The 13,181-nt window shown below is 49.0% G+C and overlaps 1 protein-coding gene across 1 annotated transcript in view; it reads left to right on the top strand.

The window, feature by feature from the left end:
• The window catches only part of LOC144174261 (uncharacterized), a 32,460-nt gene extending 20,654 nt beyond the window's left edge, over positions 1 to 11,806 (top strand). Inside the window, exon 6 of the mRNA XM_077702856.1 lies at positions 11,382 to 11,806. Within this exon, the coding sequence (XP_077558982.1) occupies positions 11,382 to 11,558 (177 nt within the window). The 3' untranslated portion in view covers positions 11,559 to 11,806. The remainder of the gene's footprint in view (positions 1 to 11,381) is intronic.
• Positions 11,807 to 13,181: the final 1,375 nt, after the last annotated feature.

Raw genomic sequence — 13,181 nt, 5'->3', positions numbered from 1 at the left:
TAACCTCTCTAATACAAAGACACAGTTCGCAGTCCAATTTTCAAGCCGAAATTTCTCTCAGCCAAAAGTCTGGTTGGGGTCCGTCGAGATGTCCGGCCCGGGTTCATTTTCACCGTTCACCCGCGGCACCCCATCTCTCTCATGTTGACCATTGGCCACTTAAACTCCGTGCCCATCCCCGCTGAAGCCCGCTGTTCTCCAGGACTGTGCATAGGAATGCAGCTCGGGGTCCGTAAACCCGCCAGTAAAGTTTGGTTCGTTGTTGAGCTGGGTGGTGTCGTCGTGGAGGATGGTGAAGGACCCGATGATGGGACGAGGCAAGTAGATGATAAAGAAAAAGTCTATTTACACTTATTTACAGGAGACGACGAAGCATTCACATAAGGTGACACATGGTAATGAAAACTGGATTACAATTAAAAGGTGCCGCAGAGCATAAAAAGGGTATCGCGGCATGATCCCTGATGGGGGCCCGGGGGCCAAAACGGGTGCCAAACCGCTGCGCAGTTGGCGAGAAATTCGTGGGGCTCTGGCGCGCAGAAACTGCCATGAGAGCAAGTCTTCATGCGACCGCTCTTGGCCGCAGCTCCGGACAAACTCAGCAAAATTGCACATGCAGCCGCAAGCGAAGCAGCCTCCACACAGCAACACACGTACCAATTAGGATTTTGACCCCCCCCCTCTCCCCTGTCCGCCGCCCCAGAAAGTCGGGAGGAAACGAGTCTTCCCAAAAGCCGCGTAGACAGTCGCCGGCAAGGCCGTCCCAAAGGGCTGCCACTCCGCCGACGGCTTGGGGGACACGGCAAAGCGGCGAGAAGGGAGAAGGGTCATCGCCCCGACGGGGTCCACCGGCGCTGGCATCACTACACCGCCGTTGTCCATAGCAGCCATTAACCACAATGGCTGTCAATCAACAGTGCCGCTGTCACTGCCTTTAGTTGTCCAACGGAATGCCGCCGGTGTCTCTTGCCGCCGTACAACTGCGATGCGCGCCTTCACTTTGTCATCCTGCCGTCGCCGGGATTGGTAACGTTGTTGCGCTTCATTTTTGAGCGATCCTTCTTGTCCAGACGGACGCGCCGACTGTGGAACAAGGCTTTTGTACTCCCACGGTAGCTTTCCCTAAGCGGGCGTAATGTTAGAGGCGCCGGACGGTCGGGTCAAGCATCCCCTTGCGCCACTCCGCTCGTCGCCATCCGGTTCCAAGCCCTTGTGTCGCCTTGGCTTGTTCGGCAGATGCTGCACACGTGCGCGAGCCCGATGTTGGAAGGCATTGCGCAGAGAAACCCTACAGCGGGTTTCTCGGCGGCAAGAAGATTTCTTATTCTTCTTACCGACAAACACAAAAGCAGCATTTCCACGAAAACTAGTGAAAAACGCGCTGTGAGTCCGGCTCAGGGAAGGAATTCGTTGAGCCACAAACACCAGGCATGGGCGATAGTATCGGCCGACACCACGGCGCGCTAGGATGGAGGGATTTGTTGAATGTTCAAAGACAAACATTTTCTTCCCCACCAAAACACGTGCGACCCGAGCCGCTGAAACCGCCACCCTGGCGAAACAAGCGATAAGTTACTGCTGTCTGAGAGAACCGAAGCACCAATTGCAGACAAACAGGGTAAAGGGGGTGCAGCGAATTGCAAGTCGCAGGCTGGCAGCAGAGCACGAAGCCAGTGTACAGCGGTACTGGCTTCCGCGTAAACGGAGCAAACATACCTCGCCTGTTTTTTTTTTAATCCCACGTTGACCACCAAATGATTCATCTTTTTTTTCGAAATGAACCTAATCCACAAACCAAAACTAAGTCGGGTAAAACTGCACTGCCAAGAAAATCCCGGCAACTTTCCCCTAAAAAAAATGTGGCAAATAAATAGTTGAGACAATTCCCTGCAAACGTGTACGCAGATCTTACGTCGTGTGGAAAATGAGCCAGACCCTGCTGTGGCATGGATCAAAATGAGCCAAATCCATTTGCCCAATGGGATTTCGCGTTGGTGTGACGTTTCGGGCTGTTTTGTGCGTTTTTGCGTCAATTTTTGTTCTTGCTTTTGAGAGCTGTCTTACCATGAGTTCAGACAGCAATGAGGAGATCGGCAAATGATTTGCCGACACACGACTACGATAACGTGAACGGAAGCGGAAGTGAACGAAATCTGGTTGTTATTATTATTGTTATTACTCCCATATTTCCCATTTACGTACCTAACAAATTAGCTGCCTCTTACAAGCCATGGCATGCCATGGAAGATGATTTGAGCAGGCTTCTTGTAAAGCGTTTTGGAAATTTATGGCAAGGCAATGAAGAGCTTTATGAGTGTTTTCAGGCGTGCCCAAAAAAGTACCATACTAAGCGATTCAAAAAGAGCTGTTTTTTGAGCTCTGTTGCATGTTTATTGCCTTTTTTGCTTAAAACTGTATCGTACCTTTCTTGAAAGTCGATTCCAATAAAGTTTTCATAAGAATGCCGCACCAACATGTCTGTTTCAAATGAGTACGAGCCAAATCTGAACTTATCTTAATATTGCTCAAATTCTCCGCATAATTCTTAATTTCTTGTCGCTATAGATTTCCCCTAGCTGACATGTGAAACATGTCATTTAATAGTTTTGACAGCACTGCATTTAGGTCCGGTTCCAAACTTTCATTTTTCCCCCTCAAATTCTGCTTAGGTAGATTTGGCTCATTCCGAAAATAAAAAACGCCTGAAATAGCTATCAAGCCCAGGATTTGTATGGCGTCGCTTTACAATGTGTGCGAGGGACGATGAGAGGTGGCGCGGGAAAGGGGGGTATGGCCCAAAAAATTTCGGGGGGGGCCCGGGCCCCCCGGGCCGCCCCTCTGGGTACGTCCCTGGTGCCAAGTATTACTCTTTTACGCGCAGCGGAAAGCTCACACTTTTGCTGCAAATTTTGTCGCTTTTTTCTCACCCTTCCCTTCGTGTTTTTGGACGCTGCCATCTTCACATGTCTACATCATCGATTCCCAGATGTTAGTCATGAGCTAGACATCCTACTATTGGGCGGCTTTTTCACGCACTTCTGGCAAAGAGATGAGGCGTCTGCTCAGCGTCGGCTCGCCGGCTGATTTGCCAGCGGAGTGCCGGAGTGCTTGGACATTTTACGACAAACGAAACAAGTGTAAACAAACGCTTAACCGTTCGTATTGAATGCAACACGGCCATAACACGACATGGATATTCTCTTACCTGAGTACATTCCATAAAGAAAGCGTTGAAGCCCCGTGGCACTTCTTTCGTGCAATCGCAGAGAACGCCCTGAGCTGAATGCCCGGGTTTGACGGATACATTTTATTCAACTTCAAAACAATCCATAGATGCGTTTCGAACAAACACAACGTCACAAGATGCGTTGGAAGTCTGAACCGCGATTGACAGACGATGGGTTGCCTCCTCCTGCCCATCATAAATTTGGCACTCGCCTCGCGTGCGGTTTGCGGGGACGAACAGCAAGTCACTTAAAGGGACACTGAAGTGAATTTGCCAAGCTCCCGGTTTTGCTTTCACTGCGTAGACTGGACCAAATTACCACACTTTTCATCATTTATCCGGTTGATAAGTCGTTAATTATTTTATAAAGCGGGAAAGAAGAAAAAAAATTACGCCCACCTCCCCTCGCTGGAACCCTGGTGTGATGCAACGCATCTCATGGGGGGTTCCATTGGCGTTTTCCATCGTATTGATTACGCTTATAGCAGGGATTCTCACGCGAAGGGGAGGTGGGCATAATTTTCCATTTTCACCATGCAATGCACATGCAGTACACGTATGCTCAGGTACGGTCTTTATTGCAGACGAGAATGAGTGCCTTGTGGTCCGTAAAGTGCACAGTTAGGGGCTCGACGATTGCATCAAGCAATCGTCGAGTACTGCGAGAGAGTGCAAGCGTAACGCGGACGACTGTCGACTGAGACCGTCGGAGCGCGGTATGCCGCTTTATATTCACAGCACCCGAAGGAGAGGAGAGCGCGGAGAGAGAGTACTGAACATGCGCAGCGCCACCCACCGGCGCCTAGCAACGGAGTGAGAGCGCGCTGCGCCAACCCGCAGCTGTTTGGGAGAGAGTGTTTGCTATCGGAGAGAGGAGAGGAGGAGAGGCGCAGCTGTGCGGACAACGCCGGACAGACGCAGGAAGGACAGAGGGGCGAGCATGAGATGCGTTGCATCTAAAACTACCATGCGCGGTCTGTTGCGGCCGCACCAACTAAAGCTGTGACGTCGCGAGGAAATGGCACCGTGATTGGACGATGTCCGAGGTTAGCATTCAAACAAGTTTCGGTTTCGGTTCTGTAAAACATGTTTGACATCCGACGGCATCGTTGGATGGGCCTTCTCGATATTTCAGTAATCGCCGTACTGCCCTTCTGCCGTATTGTCGGCTGTAAAATGCCTTAGATAAGCCTCCCAGGACGGCTTGGAATCGTAGAAATCGCTAGCCGAGGCCTACGCAGTGGATGACGCCCTCCGCGTCACCGCTGACGCTCAAATGCCATGCGCTTTTCCCTCATATTCGGAGCTTGCCTCACTCATTCCTGTATCGTAAAAAGCGTGTTCGCACCAGGCCAAGGGTGTGCTGATTCAGACCTGTGCCCACTGCCTGCAAGCAGCAGCACGCTTACGAGAACTCGCTAGAGCGTCAGTGGCAGTCTGCGCGCGTTCTGCAAACTTGCTCGTGGAACAGTGAACGTTACGGCCCAAAAATGGTGAACTCAGTTTAGAAAACATTGGCCGAAAACGGAAAAATCAACTGGCAAAAAAAAAAAGTGATGCACCCTCGGGGATTCAAACTTGCGACTTGAAAAACGATAACCTAGCGCCTTAGACCACTCGGCCACAGGCCTTTTTTTTTTGTTGTTTTTTCTTTTAATGCATGGAAATTTTAGAAAACTTCAAAAGACGAGACACTTAACACACAATATAAAGACTAACACACAGCAAAGGGCAAGGACATCAGTCGAACAAAGATCAAAACTCAGGCAAGCAAACGCACGCATCCCAAAGAGGCAGCCACTCTGGTGGATCACTCTGCGCAGCACAAACGCTCCGCACCAACGCCGCCTGTTCCCGAAAGATGCACTTGGTCGGCCTAGGGGGTTCCGCATGCCGATCAGTCATGCGGCACTTCCACAAGCTAAACAATCCTAGGAGAACGAAAACGTCATATGGCACCCGATTAACATCTTCAAGTGGCAGGAAGCGAATGGTGTATGGGGTGATGTCAATGTCCTTTTTTAGTGTCCGCTGCAAAACGTCCCAGAAGAACACAGCGTCCCGGCACAACACAAAACAATGATCAATTGTCTCTGGTTGATTACAGAGGCGACAATTGTCTGACCAAGGAATAGACATTCCTTTTTCGCGTAGCCATGTCTTAACTGGGAGTGTGGAAGAATGAAGCTTGAAGAAAAATGTTTTTGCATTTGGCGGGATACACATGCTCATTACGCGTTTTAAAACATTGCTTTTCTGGTGGCCTAAGTAATTGTGGCGATAAACAGGCACCGGGAATAGACTTTCAATAAGAGTGTTCGTCATAGTTTTTCTCGACATGCTGAACAGATATTCCAAGGAAAACCGCGCGGTAAGAAAGTTAAATGACTCCACGACCTCTTTGAGAAATCCCCATGGAGGCTTCTTATTGACTTCACCTGTACATACAAGCAAAAAAGGCCAATGGGAACTTATGCGCTGCTGAAGTACAGTTAGTAAAAGTGGGTGATCAACCAATTTGTAGAAGAAAAAACGAGACACGAGTTGGTGCACAAACAAATGCATGAGCCCAACACCCCCTGCCTTTAAAGGAAGAAACAAGTTGTCCCTGCGCATAGGTTCCCATTGAGAGCCCCACACAAATGTTGCAAAAACTCTTATGTAGGGCCTGAACTTTTGCTCGCGCACAATGAAGCACTTGAAGCACATAAAGGAGCTTTGTGGCAAGGAAGGCGTTACACACTCTTGCACGTGCAAACACAGAGAGGTCTCGCCCATTCCATGCCTGCGATGCACGGTTAACTTGCGTGAGCGCTGATGACCAATGAGGCCCTGTGTTCCGTATTTGATGTAACGGCACGCCGAGGTACTGAAGTGGGGCGCTATCCCAAATAATACCAGCGAATCTGGATGGTTTTGTTCCCCATTGTCCGATCCAAAATCCCTTAGTTTTTTCCATATTAACATCCGCTCCAGACACATCGCAGAACTGCTTCGTCACTGTAAGGGCTTCCTGGACACTCCTTTTGTCAGCGCAAAAAAAAAGCTATATCATCTGCATAAGCAAGCACCTTAACTTCGCATGATTGTAAGCAAAAACCTTTCACTCTTTGACTCTGCTGAATGCTGAGACAAAGAGGCTCGAGGTACAATGCAAACAGCAACGGTGACAGGGGGCAGCCTTGTCTGACAGACGACTTGATCGCAATCGGCTCAGACAGAATACGATTGACGATAAGCTGTGTACTGCACCGATCATAGCACAGCTTGATGCCCTTATATAACACATCACCTAAGTTGACTGCTGCCAGAAGTGCGAATAAGAAATCATGAGAAACCCGATCAAACGCTTTTGCAAGGTCAATTTGTATTAGGGCCACCTGATCTACCGAATCGGACACGCACTCCAAGACAGAACGAGCGATATGAATATTTGTGTGAATACTCCTGCCCCAAGTACCGCAAGTTTGGTGGGACCCCACTAAACTAGTGATTACAAATTGAAGGTGCCTAGATAAAATTTTTGCAAAAATTTTGTAGTCAACGTTGCTGAGGGAGATTGGTCGGTAACCCTCTACATACCTTAGTTTTTCTGCATCCGCAGTTTTGGGGATTAGCACCGTGTGTCCTGAATAAAAGGTTGGCGGCAAGATATTATGATCATAGGCAGCCGTAAATACGTCCAAGAGAACTGGAGCAAGGATACTAGAACTTTTGATAGAACTCCCCACCAAGGCCATCTGGCCCTGGGGTCTTGTTACCGTATTTACTCGCGTAATCCTCACACTCGCGTAATCCTCGCACCCCTAGTGTGAGCCACCAAAACTTGAATTTTTTGGTTCCTCGCATAATCCTCGCACCCCCAACTTTGCAGCGGCGAAAGTTGCCTGCTCGCGAAACCCGCATGGTGCACGCGCTCTCCAACGCGCGCTCTCCCACGCCGCCTCTCCGTTCGGCGGAGAGCGCTGTGTATCCAAGGCCATCCAGGCGCCCTAACAACCTGCATGGCTACTCTCTAACAGGCGCCCTAACACGCTACTCACACTGTCCTTGAGCCGGTTTCGCGCATGTTTCACGTGCGGTGTTCGCGTGCGGTGCGGTTATAGACGGTGTTCGCGCAGCCCGCTGTCGTGTCGTCGTGTCGCCATCGTGGTCCCGCCGTTGAGCGGCAGCAGTCAGTGAGTTACTCGCGTCAGTGGTGGATAGCTTGCTGCCGTTTTGAGAACTTTTTGATCTAATTGCTTTGTGCTTGGTGCCGCTTCGCCATGGGGAGGAACGCCAGCTACACTGCCGCTTTAAAATTGAAAGCGAAAGAGTACGCGATCGAACACGGCAACCGTGCCGCAGGCAGGCACGTCGGCATCACCGACTTCAATGTGCGTTACTGGAGTAGGGCACGCACATACGACGAGATAGGGCGCGCGCCAGAAAGCAAAGGCGGCAATTTCATGATCGCTGATCGACGGGAGGCTGTTTACATTGTACAAATAAAATAAAAAGAAATAGCTGCTGTTGGCAACACTGAGCTTACCTATACAAAAAATGACCGCTACATTTAGTGGGATTGGCATAAGGCAAATTGGCAACACTGTGCACCGGATTTTTTTTTCCCCACATAATTCTCGCACCCCTAACTTTGCATTGACTTTTCCGAAAAAAAAGTGCGAGGATTATGCGAGTAAATACGGTAGTCTTAAGTGCGGAGATGGCATCCTTAACTTCCTCCAGTGTAATAGGCCCTGACACCATCGTGCACTCGTCCTTTGTAAGCCTGGGAAGTAAGTCAATAAGGGATTGAAACTTTAATTGCCGAGTATTAATACTAGACCCCCCAAATAAAGTGCTGTAATGTGCGTGGAAAGCACTGACTATTTCATTAGCTTCAGTATACCTAACACCGTTATAATAAATTTCAATTATCTCCTTTGCAAGTGCGGATTGGCGCTCATCACTAAGACACCGGCGAGAAGGATAACTATCAAAGAACCTTTCAGTTCTGGACCGAATTAAGTCACCATGATACTTTTCAGTTACATATTTTTGCAATTGTCCTTTAACAATCCCAATTTCTTCCAAAGTTGATCCCGCATTGACTGCTTCCAGTTCGTGAAGCGCCACCAATGTACGGGAAAGTTCACGTACATGAAAGCGTTTTAAAAATGAAAGCCGAGTTGACTCCTCTATTGCGTCATTCCTAATTTCCTGTTTAAAGAGATCCAATTTCTGATAAAGAGATAGTTCGGGAGTTGTTAGAATATGCTGTAAGCAATCAGATACCCTTTTGCAAAAAATTTCGTCAGCCAGTAGAGAGGTATTAAGTTTCCACAGATCCCATTGAGTGGGCTTGTTACGTGGTCTTGACCTACCGAAGTAGATTGAGACCATACAGTGGTCAGTAAAAAATATTGGACGTACATTATAGTCCGAAACGCCAGAAACTTCCTCTGCTGATATATATATCCTGTCAAGGCGGGCATTTGAACTGCACTGAAAATGAGTAAAGTGCACTGCACTTCCTTTCATCTGACCGACATCAACAAGACCATGCTCATGCACTAAATCGGCCAGTGTGGCTGCACTGCGGTCATAGCGCACAGCTGGCCTAGAACGATCATGCTCACTGCAGGCACAGTTGAAATCGCCCATAAAGAGAAGATTTCGTTGTGTTCGAAGGAACTGCCCAAGCGACAAGAAAAAGGTATGTTCTCGACAATTAACTGGTGCATAGAGGCAAATGATATGCCATTCAACACCCCCAAGGACAAGGTCACAGCAAATCAAACGCCCTGAATTATCTACAGCCGACTCTGTCGAGGCTGGATATATAAGGTATATAATGTATAACCAGTTTACACTTTTATTTAGCCTTATCACCCGCCGCGGTGGCTCAGTGGCTAAGGCGTTGCGCTGCTGAGCACGAGGTCGCGGGTTCGATTCCCTGCCGCGGCGGCCGCTTTTCTGATGGAGGCGAAAAGCGAAAACGCCCGTGTGTATGAGATTTCGGCGCACGTTAAAGGTCCCCAGGTGGTCAAAATTAATCCGGAGCCCTCCACTACGGCGCGCCTCATCGCCTGCGTTGCGTCGGCGTGTTAACCCCTACAATCAATCAATCAATTTAGCCTTATCATTTGAAGTACTTTAGGTGACTATTTGTCTTATAGCGCCCGTGCAGTAAGCGTCCCCCAAACTTCCACAATATCTCACGTCTAGCAATTGCATTTCTTGGACGGAAAAGCGTTCGCAGATGTGCGGTCGTGCTGCTGACCGCTGTGCTTGTTCACCCAGCGCAAAAAAGTGCTTCCTGCTCCCTAGTTTTGCGCTGTACACTAAAAGTTTCAGTTGATTTTATTTTCTTAGTACCAATATTAACTTCGTTGACTCTTCTCCCGCCTTCAAGTGGCCTTAGATTTTCCTACTAGTGTAAAGTCAGCGAAGCGTCGCATGTGCCCTTGTGCAGCGCTTGTGGGAGGCGACCTTGACTCGACTTGGAGCTAGATACAGTGTACAAACTAAGTAAAGAAAGGCACATTCTTTCATTCACAGACGTGTGGTGGCTTAGTTTCAATTGAGCGAGCCAATTGCGACGACCCGTCGGCGGCCGGCGGTCTAAATGCTGTGCCGACTGACTCGATCGGAAGGTCGGCGAACCGTGCAGTAGCGCAGCCAATTGCCAGCTAGTCTCCTCCTGACGTCACACGAAAACTCCACAAAAAATGGGCGAGGGTGCAGAGAGGACAGCATTTTGGAATTGCTTCTTCTACTAAATAAATTAGCGTAAACGCGCTCAGAGTGGTCGAAACATGGCCTGTGGGCTCCGGACTACAATTTGCGCTAGTAATCCCGCAATGTTTCAAATCACTTCAGTGTCCCTTTAACTCTGGCGCACAAGCCGAGATGGCTTTTAGCCACGTACACTGCACATACCCCATGCGAGGTTGAGTCATACGTCGCTCGAGAAAGATAATCCAAACCATGGGAAGCACTATCCACCCGCAGAAGCACAACATCGCATTTCATCGCGAAACAAAGGCGTCCACAACACACACACCATCGCCTCCTGTAATGCCAAACGCATCTCGTACTTCCCAATGGGAGTGAGTGGTACGCCTGCAGTGCCCACATGTCGCGAGGTGGGGCCCCGAGCTGAACCGGGATTACGCAACCGTAACTGACTTCTGGAGAGGTTTGTGCCTTGTTGCCAAGGCAACCGATGTTTGAGATTGTCAAAGAAATGGCACTCGCTCCAGCGCTAGAAAGCTCAGAGCCGCGGCGGAGCATGTTTTGCCAACGTTGCCGCTCTCCACCACGCGTCACCCCAAGCTGAACTGGTCACATGATTGAAGCGTTTTGTGCACGGGTTCTGTATCGGTTTAAAATGTCTTTTTCACATGCCGCCGGCAGGAATTACCACCACCGCAAAATAAGACCCGGCACCAGCGGGGCCACATCTGATACGGCGCTTTTTGGATAAACAGTGCGCGGTGCATGAAAGGGACAGAGCGCACGATCCTCCCCGAGCGGCTGCGAGTTCGCCGCCGATAAATAGTCGCGTGCCGCCGATAGCAACTGCAGCAACGTACACTGCGAAAGGGCAAGGCCAAGCCGCTGCACAAATGCGGCCAGATTTTTCGTTCGCTTTTCCAGCCTTCAGCAGAGTGCGGGATTCATGGTGTCAACAAAGCTTGCCCGTAGCAGACGGCAGTCTGAGGAGCACCATAGCGGAAGTAGATCACCGCTGACGAGCGCAGCATCATGAAAGGGAAGGCTCGCGCGCCGTCAACAGCAAACGGAGGAGGAAACGCGGCACGACAATAATGAGCGGTTTTTGATTTACGATTTCTCAGCTATTACTCATCGCTTTAACAAAATTCTTGCGGGAAGAGATTGCTAATACATTGCTTTATTTGGTCACATGTATATCCATGCATCGGTGGAAGGTATTTCAGGACCCCTTTAATCTGTCACAAGCTTTGGCTGTACCAGGGCTGCGTGGGAAGCAGGCCACACAGAGCTAGCCAGTGTTTGCCCCCCCCCCCCCCCCTTCCCTTCCTTCAGTGTGTCCACCCCCACAGATTGGGTGCCCTAGAGTGTATGTTGGCATTGCGGAAGGCCAGCTTGTGGTGCCAGCTTCAGAGCTGCCCGTCTGTGTGTGCAGATCTACTTCTTCCTGGTGGTGCTGTCCTTCTACAAGCAGCTGGCCTTTGCCGGCCGCAACCCACCGCATGTCGGCATGACCCCGGGGCCCGTGCCGAGCACCTACATGGTCCAGCCGGGCTACCCCGAGGCCCCGCCCCACTACCAGCCCCCCGACTCCAAGCTGGGCATGGCGTGAGCTGCTGCCTCGCCACACCACGCTTCCCGGTGCTCACTCAGCTGGCCTGCCGCGTACTTAGCTGGTCTCTCCTAGGACCTTTGGCTTCCTCCCTCCTGGCTGCAATCGGCACGCTTGATTATGCAGCTTCACCAATCTCCTCTAGTCTTCCCTCCACGTTTAAAACTTTCGTTGGCAAAAAAACTCTGCACAGAAGCTGCTCAGAATATCCCAAGTTAGCCCACAATTCTGATCATATGTTTGCCATTCACTCTAAGAATCTCTGACTGACTGAGTTTGTCTCATGCATACCGTGCTGGGCTTGCATATTGCATCTGGTCAGGTACCTCATTTCAAAGCGGTGCGTCACTTTTTAATGCTTCTATGTGGTAGTCATATCCTTATTTCTGTTCTTATTCGTTGTTACCTTGTGGAGAGTAACGTTGTGCATTTAAAAGCAAGCTTGATTTGTTTTCTTCATGCGCAGTCTTGCTCGTTGTGTGCACCTGCTGGGCGCTACAATTTTGCTGCTGTCTGTTTTTGCGTGCACTGAAAGATTTCTATGGCTTACATTCCTAGTGCAAATTTTTGTGGCCTCATTCGAACGGTGCTGTATGTGGATGTACAGATGGGCTGGTGCTGTGGCTCTCTGTGCAAAGCACAAGTGCCTCTCCTGCTGGCCTGTTTTCTCTGCACTTATGCAAGCGCTTTTGTAGGAGGCCAGCTGATGCCAGTGTGCCTTCCTCTAGCGAGGGCAGACCATCATTAGTATGTGCCTTAGTGGATGTAGGGCTTACAGGCTGCACCTCTTGTGTCCAACTGGTAGCCGTGGCACACAATGCCTGCCCTCAAATCTCGTTTATGGTAAAAAGAACAGATTTGTGCAAGGACACTGCTTTTACTTTGTCCTTCCCTGTCTTCATTCTTGTGTGGCTTTCATTAATGATTCATGTGTAATAATTTCTTTCAAACTACACCAATAGAAGTAAAAGAATTTTTCATTTCATACATCTCAGATGTGCTGACTGGATTCCTTAGCTACTTTCATGCCAGTGCATTCGATAATTTTCAACACAGGCTGGGCGGTAGGTAAAGTGCCTTACATTTTAAAATTGTGCCTTACATTTTCAAAATTTTAATGGTGAGCATACCACTGTTTCTAAAAAATAAAATATTATATTGAGTGTGTATACACATATCTGCACTGCAATATGTTGTATGGACTTAATTATTGGTCGGAAGTTTTCGCAAACCAGCCTTGTTCAAGCATATAGAATGTTTGCTTTGTTTTGTTTATTGTGTGCAGAACACTGCCTCCACAAATGTGTACTTTTTCCTCTGCACTTTAGTGTGTTTAGCTGGTTTCCGAGTTTTGTGTACAAGGGATTGTTTTTCTCCTTGAGGTGTGCACCCTATGTTTTGTTCTTTGCAAAACCATTCTGTTAGCAGAGCCAGCGTACACTTTGTTTGCAATTATTTTGTTTGTTTATTAAAATCGTATTGCTTTATAAATCTGTTTACTGCTTTGAAGGGGACTTGTTCGTTTGACAGCACCGGCTGCCATTGCAAGATTAGTGTTCCATCATGTGTGGCACAGTTGGTTTGGGGAAAAGCTTTGGTGCGGAACTGTTTATCCTTGGGCAA

This window comes from Haemaphysalis longicornis, unplaced genomic scaffold (genome assembly GCF_048455015.1).
Source record: "Haemaphysalis longicornis isolate Haplotype H1 unplaced genomic scaffold, Haemaphysalis longicornis Haplotype H1 scaffold_3, whole genome shotgun sequence".
In the NCBI taxonomy this organism is placed as follows: Eukaryota; Metazoa; Arthropoda; class Arachnida; order Ixodida; family Ixodidae; genus Haemaphysalis; species Haemaphysalis longicornis.
The sequence above is the reverse complement of the archived record's forward strand: the minus strand, read 5'-3'. Positions and strand labels throughout refer to the sequence as shown.